General features: G+C 49.3%; 1 protein-coding gene across 1 annotated transcript in view; it reads left to right on the forward strand.

Annotated features, from left to right (window-relative positions):
* The window catches only part of LOC144120954 (uncharacterized), a 37975-nt gene extending 16412 nt beyond the window's left edge, over window positions 1-21563 (forward strand). Inside the window, exons 9-14 of the mRNA XM_077653785.1 lie at window positions 7750-7906; window positions 10307-10475; window positions 11332-11444; window positions 13765-14017; window positions 16526-16805; window positions 19366-21563. Coding sequence (XP_077509911.1) covers window positions 7750-7906; window positions 10307-10475; window positions 11332-11444; window positions 13765-14017; window positions 16526-16805; window positions 19366-19486 — 1093 coding nt within the window. The 3' untranslated portion in view covers window positions 19487-21563. The remainder of the gene's footprint in view (window positions 1-7749; window positions 7907-10306; window positions 10476-11331; window positions 11445-13764; window positions 14018-16525; window positions 16806-19365) is intronic.
* Window positions 21564-24578: the final 3015 nt, after the last annotated feature.

A 24578-nucleotide genomic window follows, 5' to 3' on the forward strand; every position in this document is an offset into this window, starting at 1 on the left:
TTTCTCAATTAACAATGGTAACCAGGTTGACTGCATATTTTTGGATTTTCAAAAAGCTTTTGATTATGTCGCACATAATTTATTGTTACTGAAACTGTCCGCCCTCAAAGTTCCACCCACCCTGCTGAAATGGCTCGAAGCGTAACTCGTCGGTAGAAAGCAACGCGTTATTCTTGAAGGCTCAAGTTCATCAGATATTGCAGTCTTAATTCCCCAGGGATCAGTTTTGGGCCCTCTTCTTTGTTTAAATATATATCAATGATATATTTGACCGGGTTTCCAGACGGGTCAGATGGTATGCTGACGATTGTTCATTTACCGAAACGTCACTTGTGTAAGCGACTCCTATGAATTGCAAAGTGACCTCGGCCCTGTCCTGGCATGGTGCAAAACATGGAACATGACATTAAATTTTTCAAAACGTAAAGTTCTGCAGTTTACAAACAAAAAGTAACCATTACCTGCCCAGTATTCTTTAGGCGACAGAAACTTATCGTTTGTTAAGAATTACAAGTACTTAGGTGTTGTTATCTTCGCAAACAACCTTCCTTGGAACGACCACGTAAACCATAATGCTGCCAAAGCTAGCCATGTGTTATACTTTTTAAAACGCAATTTCAAGCAGGCACCTGCTGATTTGAAGGAGACGCCCTACTTGGCAGACGTGCGTCCCATCTTAGAATATGGGTGTTGGACTTGGGACCCTGAAACAAAAACACTTATCAGCAAACTTGAACGAATTCAAAATGAGAAGCAAGGTGTGTGTCCGCAAACTATGATTTCACCAAAGGCTCCTCTCAGATGTGCAAAAATTTGGGCTGGCCTCTATTGCAAGACAGACGCAAATACCTTAGACTTAAGCTACTTTACAACATTTTTATAGGCGCAACAGGTTTGTCTAAAGATACATTCAGGAAAGCTCCCAGCTATATATCCTCCCGTTTAGATCCTTCTTTAAAGCTTCAAGAATACCAGTGCCGTATAAATGTCTTTAAAAACTCATTTTTCCCCAAAACAGTGTATGATTGGAATAAATTACCAGAAGTAGTTGTCTTAGCCCCGCAATCTCCTTATGAAAATGCTCTGTCGTGCCTTTTGTTTAATTAACTTTTGCGTGTGCTGTGTTGCTGGGCGTTTTCGAATTTTTTTTGCATACGCTTGCTCATATTACAATATGCCATTTACGTATTTCTTGCTTTCATGATTCTTTTGTTATCAGTTTGCTCAGTATTGGAATGCGTTGTATTTTTATTGTTTGTTTGTTTGTTTGCTTTTACACGGTGTCATCTGCATGACGATGTATGCTTTGCAACTGTATCCCCTCCCCTACAAAATGCCCTCAGCGGGCGCTGTAGGTACATAAATAAATAAATAAAGAAATTGTAACGGGGGGTTTGTTACGAGGTACTGGGGCGACGGGAACGGCAACGGCAGCAGTCTGGGATCAGATCGGCAAAAGACACACAAGCGTAGCGCTGGCAAAAACTCTCGAGAACACTGTCACCTCGTCTTCGTCTTTTCAAATCATCAGGCGCATCTTCTTCTTTAGCCTTACAATCACCCCGGGGACAAGAGGAGCCATCCTGGCGACTTAGGATGATGGCAAGACGGCGGGGTCGTAGTAGGGCTTGAGGCGCTGGACATGAACGGTCTCCCGTCCTCGGCGGCGGAGATCAGGAGACGGCGTGAGGGGTTCCACGATATAATTAACCGGAGAGGTGCGCTCCAGCACACGGTAGGGACCATGGTACTTCGCAAGAAATTTTGAGGAGAGACCGGGAGTTCCTGAAGGGATCCAGAGCCACACAAGTGCACCAGAAGTGTAGTTCGGTGGGGTTTGGTCTTGGTCGAGGCGGGAGCGCTGGCGATGCTGGGTGTCAGTGGTGAGTGACCGGGCAATTTGGCGGCAGGCTTCGGCGTGTTGCGCGGCGTCGGAAACAGGCCGATATTCGGATTCATCAGGGCGGTAAGGGAGGATAGTGTCGATAGTAGCAGAGGGTTGGCGGCCGTAAAGTAGGAAGAAAGGAGAGAATCCGGTGGTAGACTGCGTAGCGGTATTGTACGCATAAGTAACGTACGGAAGGACGAGATCCCAATTCGTGTGGTCAGAAGCGACGTACTTGGAGAGCATGTCTCCGAGTGTGCGGTTAAATCGCTCAGTGAGGCCATTGGTCTGCGGATGATAGGCGGTGGTAGTTCGGTGAATCGTGTTGCACTCTTTGAGAAGCGCCTTCACCACCTCAGATAAGAACACGCGGCCTCGGTCACTGAGCAGTTCACGAGGTGCACCGTGGCGAAGGATGAATCGGTGCAAAATGAAGGAGGCGACGTCCGTCGCCGTGGCAGCCGGAAGGGCAGCAGTTTCGGCATATCGTGTAAGGTGATCCACCGCTACTATAGCCCAACGGTTGCCGTCTGCAGTGTATGGAAGCGGACCGTATAAATCAATGCCAACGCGGTCGAACGGGCGTGGAGGGCATGGTAACGGCTGCAGCTCAGCAGCAGAACGATGGGGAGGTGTCTTGCGACGTTGGCAGGGAATGCATGCGCGCACGTACTTCATGATAAAGGTGTACATTCCGCGCCAGTAGTAGCGCAGCCGTATGCGGGTATAGGTCTTGAAAACGCCCGCGTGACCGCTGTGGGGGGCAGCATGGAAGTATGCGCATATCTCCGAGCGTAAGTGACGTGGAATAACGAGCAGCCACTTGCGACCTTCGGAGTTGTAGTTACGGCGATAAAGTAGGGTGTCACGGATCGCAAAATGGGCAGCTTGGCGGCGGAGCGCACGTGACGGTGAAGCAGCCGTCGGGTTGGCGAGAAAGTCGAGAAGGGAAGCGATCCAGGGATCCATGCGTTGCGCTGAAGGCATGTCGCTGAGGCGAAGCAAGGGCAGAGAAGCGTCGGAGGTGGAAAGGCTGGCGATCTCGGCTGGAAGGGGGCAGCGTGACAGTGCATCGGCGTCTTGATGCTTGCGGCCGGTGCGATACACGACGCGGATATCATATTCTTGCAAGCGAAGGGCCCACCTAGCGAGGCGGCCGGAGGGGTCTTTCAGGTTGCAAAGCCAACAGAGCGCATGGTGGTCGGTCACAACGTCAAAAGGGCGCCCATAAACGTACGGTCGAAACTTCGCGAGGGCCCATACAATCGCCAAACACTCTTTTTCAGTTACGGAGTAGTTGCGTTCTGCTGGTGTGAGTGTGCGGCTAGCATAAGCAACGACGTATTCGTCAAAGCCAGGTTTTCGTTGGGCGAGGACAGCGCCGAGGCCAACACCGCTGGCGTCCGTGTGAACTTCGGTAGGAGCGGCCGAGTCGAAATGGCGCAGAATGGGCGGCGCCGTGAGGAGACGGCGCAAGGTGGTGTATGCGTCGTCGCACGCTGGAGACCACAGTGATAAATCCGCACTTCCAGACAGCAGTTGAGTCAAAGGCGCAGCAATGGACGCAAAGTTGCGAATAAACCGGCGGAAATATGAGCACAAACCCAGGAAGCTGCGCAGGTCTTTGATGGAGGTAGGTTTGGGAAAGTCAACCACAGCACGAAGTTTCGCTGGGTCGGGACTGACGCCCTGCTTAGAGACAACATGACCTAAGATGGTTAATTGACGAGCGGCAAAACGGCATTTTTTTAAGTTCAGCTGCAGGCCGGCGTCAGAGAGGCAGGTCAAGACGTGCTTCAAACGGGAGAGGTGGGTGTCAAAGTCCGGGGAAAAGACCACAATGTCGTCGAGGTAGCAAAGGCATGTCTTCCACTTAAGTCCGCGCAAAATGGTGTCCATCATCCTCTCAAAAGTCGCGGGGGCATTACAAAGCCCGAAGGGCATCACCGTAAATTCATACAAGCCATCCGGTGTCACAAAGGCGGTTTTGGGGCGATCGGCTTCTTTCATAGGAACTTGCCAGTACCCGGAACGCAAATCAAGAGATGAAAAGAGGTCGGCCCCTTGCAAAGAGTCCAGAGCGTCGTCTATGCGCGGGAGGGGATAGACATCTTTGCGCGTAATCTTATTAAGGCGGCGGTAATCTACACAGAAGCGTATGGAGCCATCCTTCTTTTTGACGAGCACCACAGGCGACGCCCATGGGCTGCTTGAGGGCTGAATGACGCCGCTCTGGAGCATCTTGTCGACTTGGTCTTCAATAACTTGGCGCTCGGCGACAGACACACGATAGGGACGTTGTCGCAGCGGTGCGTGGTCACCTGTGTCGATGGCATGGGTGACAGTGGAAGTTTGGCCCAAGGAACTTTGATGTGAGTCAAATGATGAGCGAAACTGATTAAGTAAAGTGAGAAGCTGTGCCCTTTGCGGCGCTGGAAGGTTGTCGTCGATGGAGCGAAGGAATGCTTCGGTTGAGGAGGGATCGGGCGCAGCAGTAGGTGGGCTGAGTGCGGCTATGGAGAGGTGCGGCGCGTCGTCCGTCTCTTCGCGGATGAGCAGAGACGCGAATGGTTGTACCGTGCCGAGACATTCACCTAGGCGCAAGGCGTTGGGGAACGAGAATGGGTTAGACACGAACAGTACGGAGAGGCCAGCGGATATAGTCAGTACAGCGTATGGCAGAGGCAGACACTTGCGGTGCAGAAAGATAGGGGACGGAGTGAAGAGGACAGTGTCGTCGCGAAGAGGGCCGCAAGAGAGGGGTACGAGGACTGAAGAGCAGGGAGGCAGGTCAATGTCTTCGGCAACTAGGGCCTTAACACAGGCACCAGGAGGGGCAGTGTCCAAGACAGCTTCGGGCAGGTGAGAGAACTCGACTTCAGCTCGAGCACAATCGATGATAGCAGCATGGCGCGATAGGAAATCCCAGCCCAGGATAACAGCATGAGAACAGCAGGGCAGTACGACGAATTCGACGGCATAAATGGTCCCCTGGATTACAACGCGAGCGGTACACGCTGCTGACGGCTGGATGTTCTGAGCGCTGGCGGTGCGCAGTGAGAGTCCAGCAATTGGCGTCCTTACTTTTCTTAAAGAACTACACAGCTTTGCGTCCATGACGGAAACGGCAGCACCAGTGTCGACAAGCGCCATGACAGAAACGCCGTCGACGGAAATTTCAATGAGGTTAGCGGCTGACGGATGAGGCCTTTCGAAGTTCGTTGTGGACGCAGTTCTCGCCTCAGGAACTGCGGCGCCTAGTTTTCCTCCTGGTTAGCGGTGGGGCGACGTCGCATAGGCGAAATAGACCGGCGTCGTGGAGAAGAGGGCCGGCGGCTGGAGAGGGTAGAACGGTCCGGCGAGGAAGTACGACTTTGCGGCGGCGCAGCTGGTACAGAGTACTGACTCGGTGGGGGCCAGTACCCAGGAGCTTGGGGAGGAATTTCCGCGTCCGGGAGACGACGGCGGCAATGCCGAGCTACATGACCTGGGAGACCACAAAAGAAGCAAATCGGCCGATTGTCCGTTGTGCGCCAGGAATCGCTGACCCTTGGAGTAGGTCGTCGGTAAGCCACTGGCCCTCGCAAATGCGCCGGAGGCGCACTATAGATTGGCGGCTGCGGTCTTGCTACGACATCGGCATATGTCACTGGAGCCGCGACAGGAGGCGGTCTCGCGACGGCTTCGGCATATGTGAGCGGAGCCGCCATAGGTTGTGGTCTGGCGACAACGTCAGCGTATGTCAGCGGAACCGTGACAGGTGGTGACGGATGAGCCGGTGGAAGAGCCTCAGCAACTTGCTCTTGAATTGTATGTCGGAGCGCTGGAGTCAGATATGATGGTCGGTCGTGAGCGCTCGGCAGAAAGGAAAGTTGACGTGCCACTTCTTCCCGCACGAAGTCTTTAATCTGCTGTAGCAGCGAGGGGTCAGGAGCAGGCGTGAGCCCAGCGAGCGACTCAACCTGCTGTGGCCGCTGGCGTGTCAGAATCCGCTGCTTGCGCAACTGCTCAAAGCTTTGACACAGCGTGACGACTTCAGCAACGGTACGCAAGTCGCGCGCTAGAAGCATCTGAAAAGCGTCGTCATCGATGCCTTTCAAGATGTGTTGGATCTTGTCGGCTTCCGACATACGAGCGTTGACCCGCTTGCACAAGTCGACGACATCTTCAATGTAGCTAGTGAAGCTTTCACTAGCCTGCTGAGATCGTTCACGCAATCGCTGTTCGGCTCGGAGTTGCCTGACAGCCGGTCGACCAAATACGTCTGCAAATTTAGTCTTAAAAATGGACCAGGTTTGAATATCTGCCTCATGGTTGCGATACCAGAGGTTAGCCACACCGGCGAGATAAAAGATGACGTTGTTTAGCTTCGTCACATCGTCCCATTTGTTGTATACGCTCACCCGCTCGTACGATGTGAGCCAATCTTCCACATCGTTCTCGTCAGTCCCGCTGAAAATGGTCGGGTCCCGTTGACGAAGAGAGCCGGCACAGATGACAGCCTGGCCCACTTGTACGGCCTGGTGTTGGACGTCCTCAGGCATCGTGCGCGCCGGGAGAGCACGACTACGGAGCTCCAGGGCCGATGTTTTTACCCAGCACCTCCACCAAATGTAACGGGGGGTTTGTTACGAGGTACTGGGGCGACGGGAACGGCAACGGCAGCAGTCTGGGATCAGATCGGCAAAAGACACACAAGCGTAGCGCTGGCAAAAACTCTCGAGAGCACTGTCACCTCGTCTTCGTCTTTTCAAATCATCAGGCGCATCTTCTTCTTTAGCCTTACAAAATAAATAAATAAATAAATAGATCTATACAGACATCAGGCACTACCAATAGGGTTGAACATGGCGGCTCTTACTTACTCGAAGAGCCACCCATCAATGTATGCCTGCAGGCGGCCCCCGTAGACACTGTTCGCATGTTCACGCACTAAAGGTCTAATTTCCGCCACGGGCGTCGATCGGTACATGCGGCAGTTAATGTCATTAAGTGCGAACGCACACCGGTTATGTAAGCGAAGTAGAGAAAAGAGAAGCTTTTAATGTTGAGAAGCGTAGTTAGTGTCCCCGGTGTACAAATCAGATAGTGGACGTGCGTTGTGAATGAATTTCTAAATGTAAGCCAAATTTCAAGGAATGAGTTCGGCGTACTTTATCGTTTTACAGCGAGAGCTGTTAGACGCCCGTCCCTGGCTTTCTCGTCGCCGTCGGCGTAACCGGTGGGTGCGTTAATGTCACGTGACCTTGTGTCACGGTCAACCTGGGTCGTATAAGCCTACGGGTGGCTCTGCTTGGAACAGCCGCATGCCAGTGCAGGGGTGCATCACGTGACCACTACACCAGTGCGCCAGGACTATGTAGCCGAAACTAAGCGCCTAAACAGCTATCGCTGCGTCTAGCGTTACACAGTCGTAACCGTCCTGTGGGGTTTTTTTTTCTTCTTTCTACTGCGTAGTGCGAGGCTTTAACGTTTGAAGCTCCACCAACCCAATATGCACCCGCAGCGGTAGCTTAATGATTATGGCATTCTGCTGCTGACTGCGAGGCTGCATTCAGTAAGCTCGCCGCGGCCAGACTAGCAGTTGGCTACCGCATGCTCCTGCAGATTCTCAGCCACCTACCTCGCGTCTTTTGAGCTGCTTCACTTTCAATACATTCTTCCTCGTTTCCCTTACGACCTACTGTTCTCCCTTTAGTTGCTGACAGACCTATACTCATATGTTTGTATGCGGGTACCATGTCCTAGACGCACGACCAGACCTTGCGGCTCAAGAGCAAAGTAGACACAACTGTTCATTTCGTTAGGTTTCATAGCGAAGTGTTTATTTTCTCATTCACTCTTCCGCACCGTATTTCTTCCAGGATGGAGGGCTTCATGAAGACTGACAGCGCAGTGATAATAAACCAAAGCCCTTGTGTAATGGTGTGGGAGACGACATCTTTTATAGCGCTGGCATGCACATACGGCTACACCGTAATTATCATCGACTTGCCACGAGAAACTTCCTCCGATTCCCAGGTGAAGGCATCTCTTTTCACCCTTGTTCTACCTCCCGACACAATTATAATGGTCTAGCCACCGCCGTGACGGAGTGGTTACGGCGTTCGGCTGCTGGCCTGAAAGACACGGGTTCGATCCCGGCCGCGGCGGTCGAATTTCGATGGAGGCGAAATTCCAGAGGCCCGTGTACTGTGCGGTGTCAGTGCACGTTGAAGAACCCCAGGTGGTCGAAATTCCCGGAGCCCTTCACTACGGCGTCTCTCATAGCCTGAGTCGCTTGGGGACGTTAAACACCCATAAACCGAACCAATTATAATGGTCTAGGTGGGCTTATTGGTTCTATGCTGTTGCGAGGCAGTGGCTTTTTCTCTGGACATGCACCCTGCCTCGGTGGCATTCATCGCGGCAACGCACGAAGAAATAGTTGCGGTCAGCGGCCCTGCACTTTTCCATACGGCTGCCAAATAATCAACCGCAGTAGGCACTGAAGCGCGAAGATAATAATAATAATAATAATTGGTTTTGGGGGAAAAGAAATGGCGCAGTATCTAGCTCATATATCGTTGGACACCTGAACCGCGCCGTAAGGGAAGGGATAAAGGAGGGAGTGAAAGAAGAAAGGAAGAAAGAGGTGCCGTAGTGCAGGGCTGCGGAATAATTTCGACCACCTGGGGATCTTTAACGTGCACTGACATCGCACAGCACACGGGCGCCTTAGCGTTTTTCCTCCATAAAAACGCAGCCACCGCGGTCAGGTTCGAACCCACAAACGCAGCTGCAGCGGTCGGGTTCGAACCCGAGAACTCCGGGTTTGAACCCGACCACGGCGGCTGCGTTTTTATGGAGGAAAAACGCTAAGCTGCCTGTGTGCTGTGCGATGTCAGTGCACGTTAGTGCGCTAATCCTCTGAGAAGCCTTCATGGTACTTCCAAGATCGTTTGCGTTAAAATGGACACGAAGTTAACAACTCACCTTCAAGCAGCATTGAAAAAAGTTTAATATTGTAGCAACGGCCCTCTCTTGGGCGGCAATATTTTCGTACTCACCCTGATGTTAAAAATGTTCTTGGTATACTGCCTGTAAGTTTCAGATTAATGGCAACAACAGCTGTCACGGAGGGGGCTAGAAAAACATTAGAGATCACTGCGGCTACCCGCATTGGAGGAATGCGAAACCATTGACGCCTCCTCGGCATTCGTCGCCTCTCTTTGTCCCTCTTTGAGTCCATTAACGTTTGCTTCTAATTAACTAACTAATCTAAGTAAATCAAACTTTCTCGATTAATTATCACTCATCAAACACATTTCAATTCATTTCATTCATACTTTATTTTCACTTCTTTGCCTATTTTCCCGCTATTTTGCCGTCCAAGGCTGTTCCGTCCACTGACTATATCGACGTCCGCGCTATTTCGGCGTTTTTTTGACATTATTGGCTCGAATTAATTAACTCATCGCCTTATTGGCATCAAATTCTTTGCGCTTCATCCTCACATCGTCCTCTATCGATCATAACCATTTGTTTGATGCTACCTTTTCGGAGAGCGTGACAATCCCTGCGGACAAGTTTCGGGGACACGCTTTGGTGACACGACCCCATCGACATCGCCTAGTAATGCTTTCGCATTAATAATTTCATTGCAATGTCAGATTAGTATGGATGGCATGTATTTGCGCCGCATTGGAATGTGAGCAAACATGTGGAGACGGTGTGCTTGGAAGTGCGGCCGCCCCTCTCGCTCTTGTGTTATTATTAACTCCACGCATGACAATTTAACTCAGCAGCAATGAGCCACTTTTCTCTCCGTTAGCAATGGCAGTGCACGCATCGTGACGTCCATCACTCGCTTTTTTGGTAGCGATAGCTACATTACGGTAGCATTTCGAGCCTTAAGCGTGGCTGCGCCGCCACGCTGTCACGTGGTTGGTCACGTGGTGCGGAGCAGCTGCCGGCGGCGCGGCGCCGTGGCTGATCACGTGGTTGGTCACGTGAAGAGCCACGTGGTGTGGAGCAGCTGCTGCTGCCGGCGGCGCGGAGCGCCGGCTATACCGAGCTGCCACAGCTGTGCGCATGCGCCGTGTCAAGTGGGACGAAGATGAAGAAGGAACGCCCGTATTTGAGGCAATCAAAACTCTCACCCCTTTTCTGTTCATGAGGAAGAATTCACCGGTGTTGCGCTCCCACGTGCTTTTCCTTTTTATTAACTGCGTTCAGATGAACAGCCACCCGATTCTTGGCCGATCCACCAGTGTGGGTATGTGCCATCTTTTGATAGGCTAACAACAACAACAAAAACAACGGGGCGGCGAAAGATTGACTTTGCAATTCAACTGAGCAAGTTCCACCCTGCCAGCGGGAGCTACCGCCTCACTCCAGGTTTAACCAGAGCTAAACCACCACCAATTTGTCTTTATCCAGGTTCTGATAACACCCGACAAGGCTCAAGAAAAGCCGTACGTCACCTACTCGGTGAAACGGTGGGAAGAGTTGCACCCGTTCGCCATGGGCTGGTCTGCGAGACCCAAGGACGCGGCTCGTCTGCTGCGACGATTCCGGCAGCTGCGGACAGTGCTGCTAATGAGAGATCGTGAGTAAAACTTGCCCTGTTTTGGGTGGTGTTGTAGACCACAGGCGGTCAAAGATATTTACAAAATGGCCGAAATTGAAAAGCGTTTCCCGGTGCCTCTCTGTTGCAGACTGCATCAGTGTCATGCTTCGCAATATGCATACAAGGCTAAACTATCGATTCGAACTTAAAACCTTGCCTATAAATCCAATGTTCGGTCCAACTAGCAAAGTATGGCAAAGGTTGTTTTATTTTTCATTGACGCTTTCTTCAATGTTTTCAGCGTTTATCTGTACAGACAGCTTGCACGTTGTTGCAAAAGATTTGGAGTGCATTTCATGTGTGCTTCATGGCCGTACCCTCTTGGCCAAGAGGAGGAACTCAGTTCTTTGGTCCCATGGTTCTTTCTTTGAGGTGTATTTTCTTTTGAAACGATCGTCCAAAAGCCACCTCAGGGTTCTCTTACGGACGCGTATTCGGCTTGCACTCGTATGGTCTTCCCAATAGCCGCACATTAGCCGTACATTAAAGCGGGGAAAATGTTTCTTTCGCGGGTCTTGTGCTGAAGTTCCAGCACGTGTACCTGTACGGTTTTGCGTCAGCGCTCGTCTGAGAGCATATAAAAGCTGTGTGTTTTGCCCCGTGAACAAACAGCTGAGAGTCAGCGCTGTGTTCATCTCTTTCCGCCCTTCCTCCTGTATTCTTTTTCTTTGGCCTAGCGCCGTTGCGCTGTTGTCTACGAATATGTTCCAACTACAGTACCAACTACATTATACCTCTCTTTAAAAGGTGAATAGGGGTGACAGGGGACATAATAGAACTGGATAGAAGGAGCGCGCTGAACTTTCTTACTTCGAAGAGCAAATTTGTTTTGCAGAGACCTTGAGTCCAGGAGACGTGTTCAGCAGTCAAGTTTCCCCCTTCTGCTTGGCGAGGCTCTGCCGTTTCGGTCGCACCCCAGACGACAGGGATTACTACAAGAGCGAAAAGGTACAAATATATATCAACGAAGGAGGCATGGTATCAACGATTGGCCTCCTCGTTTTTTCAGCTCTGAAGTCTGATGGTGTCAGTCTAGTAACTCATCTGTGTGTTTAAACGTACCTTGTTACTAAACTTCTGCGTGCCGTTTTCATTTTTATTTCTATAGTACAAGTTTTTATAATGCTTCAACATCATTAACAGTGCAGGAATTGAAACACCTATTATTTTATCCACTTCCACACATCGCTGTCCTTCATTGACATTTTACTCTGAAGATTTCTGGCAGCGGATGTGACAAGGAAATCATAACTGACAGCTCTCAACTTTTCATTGGGTGCGCAATTTGTGCCATACAACTATTTTCTAGGATTTACTACAGAAAAAAAAACAATGCACGTTCTATGCTCTGTCTGCTGATCAACAGACAAAACTTTAAAAGTTAGCCAGAAGCACATGGCATTAGAATCGCTGTTCGCTTCAGCAGTAGTACCACTTAATAAAATGGGAGTGTTTATGGGGGATTTAGCGTCCCAAAGCGACTCAGGCTATGAGGGACGCCGTAGTGAAGGGCTCCGGAAATTTCGACCACCTGGGGTTCTTCTACGTGCGCTGACATCGCACAGCACACGGGCCTCTAGAATTTCGCCTCCATCGAAATTCGACCGCCGCGGCCGGGATCGAACCCGCGTCTTTCGGGCCGGCAGCCGAGCGCCATAACCACTCAGCCACCGCGGCGGCTGGGAGTGTTTCCCCTACTATTTTCGCATAGGCCAGTGTTCCCTAAAATCCGAAAGTATTTGGGCCACTGCGCGCCGCTCAGGTGGCACGGTTGTCAATAAAACCACTGTCGAGCTAATCCCGCCTACACATAAACACCACCAACTCAGCGGTAACCCTCGCAAATAACACAACATACCTCGGGATTTGTTATGCGGAGACTACTCTGTGCTGGCGTTTTGGCCTGGATAGTATCACATTTCTGTTCTCGCACAAAACACCGCTAGCCACAGTGGCTTGCCAGAAGGTGCTGCTGTTCAGCTTACCAGCTCGTGTCTTCGACAACTTAAGTGTCTTCACGTAGCCGTGTGGGTATGCTAGATCGCTGAAGTCGTCCTAAAAGCACGCAAGTCTGAATATTAGCTCTTGTTCGGTGAGTGTGTCCTCACGCGTTAGTACACTTCACCTCAACGTAAGAGCTGGCGTTCGAGGTACGGCAGATCAGTGTAACTCACTGCTGCAGATGTCAACGAGAGCATGACACCGCACCTCGCATGCGGGAGGTGCGGGGTTCGATCCCCAGTGCCGCCGGGTACCCACCGGTGATGCAATGGGTACAAGCTTTCCCCTGGCCTGGTGCTCGGCTTATTTAGGCTGAAATGCTTGGCAAATGGGTATTTGACCCTACCTTGAGAAATGAAAAAAAAAAACCTTGTGCCATGGCGCTCTTTGGCCGTAGATGCCCTTGCGCCATAAAAATCTATAATCATCATCAGCATGACAGCTCCTGCTGTAGCTGTAGAATGCCGCCACAGGTGGTAGTTGTAATCATGATAACGACACTGTCACAAAGCGAAACTACGCATTGCACAGGGTAGTTTACCGAAGACTTTACACGTTTCTAAAAATAGCCTCTTTGTATTAGAAGACCGGTTTTTCGGCACAGAATTTCGGCGGTGTATTACATGAAAATACATATAAGACGTGCTGACTAGCAGGCTGGTTAACTAATGTTGAATGGTTAACTTTTTAACTATTACCGTTAGGCTCCTTAATTATTCAGAGGCGTGTGGCCCACGGTAAGTAATATCCATGCCAGTTTTTAGAGTTTCGAAAACGCGCTTACCATCGGCGCTGTGGCCTAACAAATTTTGGCTGCATCTCGCCAATATATATATACACGCGCTTTCGAGAACCTTGCAGGCAAAGCAACCTTTGCAATGCGCGAAAGTCGTCGAAATAGCCAAAATTTATTGGGCCACAGCGCCGAGGGTAATCGCACTTTCGAAATTCTAAAAACTGATATGGATCTTACTCACGGTGGGCTACACACCTCTAAATAATTAAGGAGCCTAAAGGTAAATAGTTAAAGAGTTAACTATTCAATTTTAGTTAACCAGCCTGTATTCAGCTGTATTCTGATGCACTACGCCGCTGACAGTGCTATGCCGAAAAAAGCTCTCTTCTAACTCAAAAATCCTATTTTAAAAAATTGCGCCAAGTCTTAGGTGAAACGCCCTGCATAGGGCGCCATGGTATGCTGCATACCACTGCAGTGCCTCACAAGCCTTTTCTATATTTGACCCACGCCGTTACTCGACTTACGCAGGTCAGGAAAGCCTACGGCCGGAGTGACACGCTTCGCGTATTTGGCTACGCCATTTCCCAAGGATTTGTGTTCGCTTTGCTGGAGCTGAGCGACCAACAGGCCTCGTTGACCCGAGGCGATGGCGGTGCCAGTGGCGACATCGATCCACAAAGTTGGAAGGAAGTGTCCTGCCTCGTCGACCTGGCAAGGTTCTCCCCGGAGGAAGATGGCAATGATCGGGAGTGCCGTGTTGGACAGAGGGTCAGTCTTGAAGGTAAGAACTGACTTGCCTCTCGCAGTGAAGGGTGCCTACACACTAAACAAATTCTTACCCTTAATTGTGTAAATTAGGTGTCCCCAGACGAACACCCATTTCCAGTTGTTGGGTGCTAAAAAATGGTTCAGAGATCAGCACCCTTAAGGAAGGGTGCACTTAATAGTACTTTAGAGAATGTAATGGTTGCACCCTCATTAAAGGGTACTATTTTTCCGTAACGCCTCTACGAATGCATGTTGGAATGGTGCTCCACATTGATTCACCCATGAAGCAAAAGTCTTGGATTGATGCGCGCCCTCTAAACTTTCATGCTGTGCACCCTTCCTGAAGGGTGCTGATCTTTGCACCTTTTTTAGCACCCAAAAGGGTGTTCGTCTCGGGACAGCTGATTTGCATCCTTATGGGTGAGAATTTGTTTAGTGTGTAGACCTATACAAAGCGATGCCCACAAAGTATGTGGATCGAATGTGCTATAGATAGCGTTGTTGTTTGAAGCAGATTTTCTCTAACATAAACACGAGGAAAAAGAACAAAACGATTGTTGAAGGGCACGCATGGAAAATGTGAGAGCAGATAGTGCACTGCGCTGACATTTTACGCTTTCGCGTAACAAGCTTGCAAGTAACTGAGTCGAAAATGCTATCAATCAGATGTTGAATATGCATCCTGCTTGACATGCCAGTAATCACGGCTCCGGCCGCAAGACAAAGTAGTTGCTTTCAGTTCAATTTCCGAGTCAGAAGCAGGTAAAAGCTGCGTGCCTTCACATCCTAACCTGAAGGCGAGTATATTACACGGGGATCCGCACCCAAAAAACTGCCATGACGCGCCAAAGTATCCTTCCAAAACCAGACGGTGGCGGCGATAATAATAATAATAATAATAATAATAATAATAATAATAATAATAATAATAATAATAATAATAATAATAATAATTGGTTTTGGGGGAAAGGAAATGGCGCAGTATCTGCCTCATATATCGTTGGACACCTGAACCGCGCCGTAAGGGGAGGGATAAAAGAGGGAGTGACAGAAGAAAGGGGTGACGTAGTGGAAGGGCTCCGGAATAATTTCGACCACCTGGGGATCTTTAACGTTCACTGACATCGCACAGCACACGGGCTCCTTAGCGTTTTTCCGCCATAAAAACGCAGCCGCCGCGGTCGGGTTCGAACCCGGGAACTCCGGATCAGTAGCCGAGCGCCCTAACCACTGAGCCACCGCGGCGGCGATACCTGCATTGCATTTCAGTGCGAAAGCGCTACGTCACGGGGCCAAACCCAAATAGAGAATCTTGTGGCGCCCCTGACATTGAGGGTGCAGGAATAAAATGAATCTTGCCGTGAGTAGGTCTCGAACCCGTGGCGGTGCGAACAGATCAGCTTCGTTGGCCACTGCACGAGAGCACTTTGCTATCGCCGCAGTTTTTTTTCTTTTTTGCATGGAAACAGCACCGAAAAGAAAAGGCTAAGCACGATTACGCCGCAAAGCGCCAGGCCACCTTACCCCTGCACGACACCACCTTCCAGAACATGAAAAGTCTGGGAGGCACACACATGCATCCATATAGGGTAGCCAGCTAGGCGGCTCTTGCAGGGCAGCATACACTCCCCGCACCGAAGCGCATTGCTCAAGAAACACAGATTTAGACGACCGTGGTAATTTGGCGTGGCGGTATATCATGCGGCTCTTCCAGAGACTAAAAGTCCCAGCAACATAAATAGATCATATGGCACAACACTGTTTTTCTCCACAGGCACTATGCTATCGCCGCAGCCGATCACGTCTCGTGTTATACTGTAACACACACTCGCGCTGGGCGTTGCACAGCGCCTTCTTCAAAAAAGCGCAATCTTCATCAACTTCCATCTGCGGCACGAAGAGATTAGATCAGCTTAACCTGGATCGGAGCTTAGCCTGAGTCTGATATCGTCGCCAGACATGCTGACGACCCAGCAAAGCAAAACCATGCGCCAACAGGGCTATGCTCATGCTTTTGCATGTCTACTCAGTTTAACTACGTTGGAAACCTACCAATTTTTTTATGTTTTTCTAGCTTATGAAAGCTCCGCTTCCAGTGTTGAGGCGTCGTCTTTGCAGTCAGAATGCAGTCCTCTATTGATACAGCACTAACTTTAAATGCGGATTCTATAGTGTCTACTTTCAGATTGGTGAAGATGTTATCGCTGTCGCTCATTTCTAGACGGGGTTTCTGACAGCGTCTAGAAAATTCTGACAGCGTCTAGAAAATCTCCCATCATATTTTCACCCGGACATATCACAATCTGTATGAGCGCTTTAAGACGTCGAAAAGCCGGAGATGGCTTCTCCAGGACGTTTCTGAGCCGTTTGTGTCGTTCTGGGTGGTTGCGATAAAGACGTCTGCGACTCGTTATTTGTCACCCAGTGCCGCTCGCTCGAAGGGCAACCGAACGTGTGCCCGGGAGTTTGAGGTCGTACAATACTTGTAACTAACATCATTCTGCGTTGCCTTTCTCGCAAGACGTGGACGCTTCGAGAGTCACCTTCATGCCTCTCGGCTCGGTCAGAGGAGTCAGATACAGCTACAGCCGAGCCTCGGGTGTTCCGTGGGCGCTGCTGTCTTCGCGGCTGCGCTCTTGGACCGCGCAGTCGGCAGAGGGCACGGGTTGTTCGAAGAGGGTCGCTGGCGTCGACGTGTACGGCTCCACAGGGGCGGCCGATGACGTCCTTCTCCTAGTGGACGACAAGACGGTGGAGCTAGACGTCGTCTTCACGGGATGCTACCATCCCCACACGACTGCGTGAGATATCTTTTTTTTTTCGGCCATTTTGCCGCATGCATTGCAATATCTTTTTTATATATTTATCAGTCTGTTCGTTTAAAGTTGGACGTCCCCCACATCGAAGTGGCCGAAAACAGGATGAAGTAGTGAGCGTTTGCGTTCTGTGTGTCTTCTCAACTAACCTGTGGCCCATCGAGTACCCTGTTGGTTTCTGCATCAGGATCATTAGCTTTACCACGAGGCTATCGCTACCGCGAGGCGATATCCGCGCATGCGCGTTAAGAGGCGCCAACTGAGCATACTCAGGCGGTCCAAAAGCGTCTCGTACTCACTACGCCTCTCACTGCACTGACACCACTTGCGTTACGGCGTGAGCGGATCACGGTACTTGAGCACGAAATGTACACTTGTCAACACAAACACACACGGCGCTGGTGGACACTCTCAAGGTTAGGTGAGACCACGGAGGAAGACTATATAGGAGTGGAAACTCCGCTGCCTGCAGCGACCAGAAAAGGTCGCAAGCCCGCGGCGCCACTATCGTGCTGGCGGCGCCTGGCGGCCTGGAAAGAAACTGCTGAAATACAACGTCACGGCGTGCCCGCTGAAGCAAACACCCGTGTCGTCTGCTTTGAGCGCGCGTCGGAGCCGCGTGCCCTGGCGCTGCATTTTTTTTTCTTTCTGCGACTTCCATGATGCGCCATGCGCCACCGCATGTGAGACCCCGTCGGCGCATACAAATGTGACTTTAGAGAGTTTTAGTTTCACGTACGTACAGATTTCACGTACGCAAACGTGAGAAGTCTACGTAGCATACGCGCATGTAGTTTCAAACCCTTTTAGTTGCACGTACGCGACAGACGCCGCGCGTTCTTCTACTGACAGATGAAGACACTGCTGTAGCCATGTACTCTAAGACAAGATGAGTCAAAGCCAAGCCAGTCGAACTGCGTCGGAGCGCTGCTCCGTCAGGCTTAACAGCTGGGAAATCGCCCTTATATATGAAAAACAAAATCTATTTGTCGCTTGAAACTTTTTGCGAGGTAGGAATGGGCAAATCGATGGCGAATGCAGCAGTTAAGAACACGATATGGCGTCGAGGGATTAGCGACGAAGTTGTTATCGCTGTGAAGCGGGCGGGCAGGGCGCTGCCATGTTTGTCAACGCTACGTACGCAAGCAACGCAAAGACCGTAACGTAAGAATCCGAATCTCACGTACGTCCGTAAGTCTCACGCAGACCCTTTGCGTTCTGCGCATGCGCACTGGTCATACGTAAGAGCTCTACGTACGTGAAACTAAAACTCTCTATTATCTGGTCGCCTGCGCTCGCTCGTGCTGACGGGAGTTTCACCTCCTATATAGTCTTGCTCCGTGGGTGAGACGAAGCATTAATAACCCCAAAAGCAGAAGACAGGGCAACCAACGCCGGACGCGAAATTCGGAGCTCGTGGGTTCGGCGGCATATGGCTGTTTTTTTATCTTCTGCTTTCTAATATATTATCCTTGAGCTATAGGACAGACTATTATTTTCCATTGATAAAAATCACAAATTTAATGTGACAAGATAGAAACATTCCCCTATGCTCCTGGGTGCCGGTGACTGTTGGCTTCCTTCATATGTATGTCATAACAAGCCATCATTTTCCTTTCCTTCTGTGCTCAATCACTCTTGAAAAACATCGGTCCCCCTATCGAAACGTCGAGTCAAATAAATTTGTCGCCTTAACGAAGAGTATCATGTTAAGTGAAGTAGGCACTTCTACAGAGACGCATTTATTCTCGACGTTTCGACCGCGGTATAAACGTCGAGAATAAATGTGTCTAATTATAAGTGCTGCCTACTTCACTTATCCTTTTCCCTGCGGAAGCCAACGCAGCCTACTTTCTTAACCATATATATATATATATATATATATATATATATATATATATATATATATATATATATATATATATATATATATATATATATATATATATATATATATATATATATATATATATATATATATATATATTCTTTTAGTCCGTTAAAAAAGAGCTACGTCAAGGTACCTCCCCTGAAATATTTCAGCCGCCTATTCTTGAAGGTGATCTACCACTTTCATATCGACACTTTTTTGCCGAAGGCAGTATTTCAAATGTAAGCTAGTTAGTCTTAACTAATTAACTTTTCAGAGCGAAAAAATACTGCAGACTAGGCCACACGACCCTCAACAGCACTGAGTTCGTTTCAAACAACCAGGACACTCCGACTATCTTTAAAAGCTAAGTTACATTTAGCTGGGTCACCCGGTACACATGCCCCCCATGGTCATAAATGCGCAGTTCGATGTTGTGACATGTGCAACAACACGCGTGATTCGCCGATTTCTTTATGGGGTCTTTATCATTTTTAAACAATTACCACGCTACCAGTATTGTGAGAGTGTGCAAGATATTTTGCGAAATGATATCCAATACATCGGGGGTCATCTGTGAGATAAAATATTTTTGTCAAAGAGATAGAAAAACCACGTGCCGGTCGCGTCATCGTAAGTTAATTTTTTTTACATGATCTTTTTTTTTTCATGCAGCCTGAGTAACCGCATCCCAGCGATGCCAAGAGTTGCACGCTACAGCTCACCTGAACGCTGTTCCTGGAGGCAAGGAAGAAGAGGCGGTCGACCTGAAGGAACCCTTTCGTGGCGTAGATAGAGCCCCAATGAGAGAGCCCACAGGATCGCTCACAGGACCATTCACAGGAGCATTTACAGTAGCGAAAGCTTTCCTAGCATCAAATATAACACTTTTTTTTTTTTTCCTTGGGGACAAGCCCCAGCTTAGAGTGCATACAGAGTGCTCCACCTAAGATTTTAAACAATTTTTAAAACAAGCTTTTTTGAGTTAAAAGAGCACTTCTTTCGGCGCAGCATTGTTAGCGGTGTAATACGCCAGAATACAACAAAGACGTGCTCACCCGCAGGGCGGTCAACTAAAATTGAATAGTTAACTTTTTAACTATTCACTTTTAGGCTCCTTAATTATCGAGAGGCGTGTAGCCCACCGTAAGTAATATTAATATCACTTTTTAGAATTTCAAAAACGCGGTTAGTCTCGGCGCTGTGGACCAACAAGTTTTGGCTATTTGGACGAGTTACGAGAACTGGAGAGGTTGCTTTTCCGGAAAGCTTCTCGAAAGCGCGTGTATTTTGGGACGATGGAGCCAAAATTTGTTGGGCGAAAGCGCCAAGGGTAACCGGGTGTTCGAAATTCTAAAAACTGATATGGATATTCATTACGGTGGGCTGGACGCCACTCAATAATTAAGAGATTTATCAGTAGTAGTTGAAAAGTTAACTATTCAATATTTGTTAACCAGCCTGCTAGTTAGCACGCCTTAGCTGTATTCTGATGTACGTACTACGCCGCTGACAACGCAATGCCGAAACAAGCGTTCTATGGAGGAAAAACACTAAGGCGCCAGTGTGCTGTGCGATGTCAGTGCAGGTTAAAGATCCCCAGGTGGTCGAAATTATTCCGGAGCCCTCCACTACGGCACCTCCTTCTTACTTTCTTCTTTCACTCCCTCCTTTATCCCTTCCCTAACGGCGCGGTTCAGGTGTCCAACGATATATGAGACAGATACTGCGCCATTTCCTTTCCCCAAAAAACCAATTATTATTATTATTATTCTAACTTAAAAAGCCTGTTTTTAAAAATTGTGTAAAGTCTTCGGTGCAACACTATGCATAGAAATGCAAGCAAAACGAAGGGTTTTTTGGACCGATTGTTTCTACTGTATTAACTGATCGCACTTGTATATAATCCCCCATCCCTATTTCGGATCCTTATGATAGAAAATAAAATTTCCCAGTCGTTCTGCCTACACACTTACCTGCAGCGTGAGCAGCTATGCACTTTCGTAACTCTGCAAACAATGCTCACTTTGTTTCGAGAACGAACTTACTTTCAGGACGAACTCCAGTTTGGGCTAGTTGGCTCATGATTCACAAAGGGGCTGCTCGCTGCAATAATGACTACCAGATTGCGGTCAGTCACCGCTGCCGCTTTACAAAGTGTCAACCAGTGAAAGCAATGACTTACCGCTCTTTGCTGCGCGAGCGCACCGCGACGATTCAGCTCGGCGATGCCTGCTCGAAGGTCATCAAGCTCCATGGGCTCGGCGCACTCCACAGGTCACATTGCTCAGGCCCCTGCTCTTCAACCTGGCAATGACCCGCGGGTCTCCCTGCAGCTGCTCTCAGTACTGTCGTAAGACATGCCGTGTACGCGGACGACATTACCGCATGATCTGCAACGAGCTCGGATGGAGACGTAAAGAACGTTCTTCGGGAGGCAAAGGGGGCCACTGTACGCTTCGCTCAGAGCATACGCTTCACTTGATGCGGAGCGAAATCTGCTCATGGTACACTGTGATCGTCCGCGCCGCCTGCTACGTTTCATCGTACGCCTCGGCGGACAACCAACCCCTCTGGTCCTTTGGTCTTAGGCAACGGGTTGGTGTGTATAGTGTTTTAAAATCATTGTTCCAAAAGTGATTAATTGCTACAGTTTCGACCATAAGAGACGTAAAGGTGGGCATATTCAAAAGCTTAAACACATATCTGTGTCTTTCTTAGGGCATAAATCATATACCATTGACAACAGCAAAGAACGTAAAATTGAATTAACTCTTGAGCTCCATCTGAGGGTGCAGTGACCATACACAGTCAAACCATAACGCATAATACCGTAAACTAAGGCATGAACAATTGTTTTTCGTACAGAAATTGGCATTAGGCATCGGATATTGCATACAACATACAAGAAACCGCGCGCAATTTTTTTACACAGGTGGGAGAAATGAGAAATAAATGAAAGGTGTTTGGAAACTGGAAGCAAAGAGGAAACTTCTTTTGGCGCCATCGATTGTCGGCAAGTTTGACCGTTTTGCTCAGGAACCACGCCTAGTAAATACACACCTAACCTAACAAACACAGGTGGGAGTCTACTGAAGAAGCGTTGTAGAATGAACGCGGGGAACTTCGTTTCACAGGATGTTTATTGCCCACTCTAGCTCGGAGATTGGGAGGCTTCAGAAAAAAAAAAACTAGAATAACGAATTCGTAATACACTAAGTTTGATTCGGTAACGACAGCAAGAAAAGCTCGTCATAATTATACCGATGGGCCGGCTCTAGATCTGATAGTAGTTGTAGTATGACATTTATTCAGCGTCGCATGTGCTGTGATTTACCGTTCTTTATGGCTATGATTGTTCACCCTTCCAACAGCGCTGCACCGTATTCCGATGTGCTTTGCCGTCGTGCTGTTCTTTCCCTGCGCTCTTTCCTTCGTCGTGCTGTTTGTTCCCCGTGCTGTTTTGTCACTGTGCCGTTTTGTCCGGCGTGCTGTTTTTTTTCCTGTGCTAATTTGTCGCCATGCTGTTTTTTCCTGTGCTCTTTTGTCGCTGTGCTGTTTTTTGTGTGCTGCTTTGACGCCTGCTGTTTTGACGTGTGCTGTTCTCTCGTTCCCCCGTTGGCAACCATATCTGAGCGCTACCGAAAATCGCTGCTACGTTAAGACGCCGCCAACCCGGAAAATGCAACAGTTTAGGCAATCTCCTTGGGTACTAAGGCATGGCCATATTCTATGCTATGATTACAAAGAATAAAATCGCTTGCCTTGTTTGCATCACAAGGGCCTCTTAAAACAGAGGAAAGGGAGCAACCGATTAGGGCAGGCGAGGTTTTTTTTTTCTTCTCATCGCTGTTCGTAATAACGTGAAAAAAATTCATGGACCCTAACGGCCGTGCATTTTTCAACCTGCTCGTTGCCTGTACAGCTTTTCCATATTCCTGCTGGCCCGAAAGACGCGGGTTCGACCCCGGCCGCGGCGGTCGAATTTCGATGGAGGCGAAATTCTAGAGGCCCGTGTACTGTGCGATGTCAGTGCACGTTAAAGAACCCCAGGTGGTTGAAATTTCCGGAGCCCTTCACTACGGCGTCCCTCCAAGCCAGAGTCGCTTTGGGACGTTAAACCCCCTAAAAAAAGTTTTTCCATATTCATGGGACGTGAATACATGGAGAAAATTTTGCCGCTAGGAAAGCTGACGCTTCCAGTTGTACACACTAACGTAAAGAGCCATGACTGTACTGTCACACACTTTTTTTTTTCAGCCGCATACAACAAATTTCTCAGATACCAAGTGACCGCTGTGTGCGTTGGTTCGCCGGGGCGACGATGAATCCTTTCGTCTCTGCGCACACGGGGTTCAATGAAGGGGGAGTGGCGTTAAGGTTTGTTGTTTTATTGCTTTATGGGGCTTAACGTCCCAAAGCGGCTCAGGCTATGAGGGACGCCGTAGTGAAGGGCTCCGGAAATTTCGACCACCTGGGGTTCTTTAACGTGCACTGACATCGCACGGTACACAGGCCTCTAGAATTTCGCTTCCATCGAGATTCGACCGCCGCGGCCGGGATCGAACCCGCGTCTTTCGGGTCAGCAGCCGAGCGCCATAACCACTCAGTCACCGCGGCGGCTGGCGTTATGTGCATGCGCGTCTGTAGCATGAAAGGAGAGTTCAACACTGCTTACCACTATACGCGGCGATGATAATCCGGTTTTGTATCCCTGTAAGTTCACGTTAAGATACAGCGAGCGAACGAGGGGCCGTCGGTGTCGAGAAAACTGATGCGTCACACACACACACACACACACACACACACACACACACACACACACACACACACACACACACACATACACACACACACACACACGCACACGCACACACACGCACACGCACACGCACACACACACACACACACCGCCATGTCGGATCGACGAAGCGGCAGCCGCCAACATTTATCTGCTGCATAGACAATCAATGGCCAGTCGTTGCTCCTGCACGTATTGCCGGCTTGAGTGAGCCGTTGAATGCAGCATGTTGCTGCCAAGGTCGATGATGTCCAGTCCCTGATGTCACGGCAAGCGCGCGCAAAGGAGCGGGCGGTAAGCTGGCGGCCGCGGGGAGGGACGTCGACGCGTCACGTCACACACCGCCATGTTGGCTCGACTGAGCTAGGCTAGCTAATCCTCTCGCGGACTGCCGTCGCAGGCGATGCAACGCCAATGTTCCACGAACACGCTGCTGGCTTCAGGGGCTGAATCTGTGCGGCACATTGCTGCGCAAAGCGCCGGAGATCCGGTGTCTTGTATCATGAGTCATGGCAAACGTGCATGAAGCACCAAGAGCAGAGGCGAGAAGCGAGCAAGCAGCTACGAAGTAGCCGGCGCCGTCACCTGCAAGTGCAGCGAACCGGCAGCTGCCACTACAGGCGGCGGGCAGACGCTAAGGAGTGTGTAAAGGGCCTGAAGAAGTAATCAAGCCGGCGTACTCGTGTTTAAAAAAACAGTGAAATCATGTGAATGCTTTATTTTACTCGTTGATTTTGTGACAGCAGCAAAAAAGGGGGATTTACTCGTTTTCACCACTTACAGCCGGTCACGCTATTTTTGTTCAGGAGTTTAAAAGCGGATGGTAGCCCTTCAAACTCCTATTCGGGCTAATTTATGTTTACAGTGTAGTCTTGGCTGGTCTCGGTTTTTCTTCTGTTCCTTTTTTTTTTAATTTTTAAAAACTGTCGAAGCTCGTTTTATTTGCGCTATCACGTAACACGACCATTTTTCAAGAATGTTTTCTCTATTTAATCGATCTCTGAAAAAATTCTGCTCATTCTCTGACCACATGTTTTTTTTTTTTTGTCTTTTACTACTAGTGCACTCTGTTTTCTCGTTTAGCACC

This window comes from Amblyomma americanum, chromosome 2 (assembly GCF_052857255.1).
Source record: "Amblyomma americanum isolate KBUSLIRL-KWMA chromosome 2, ASM5285725v1, whole genome shotgun sequence".
NCBI lineage: Eukaryota > Metazoa > Arthropoda > Arachnida > Ixodida > Ixodidae > Amblyomma > Amblyomma americanum.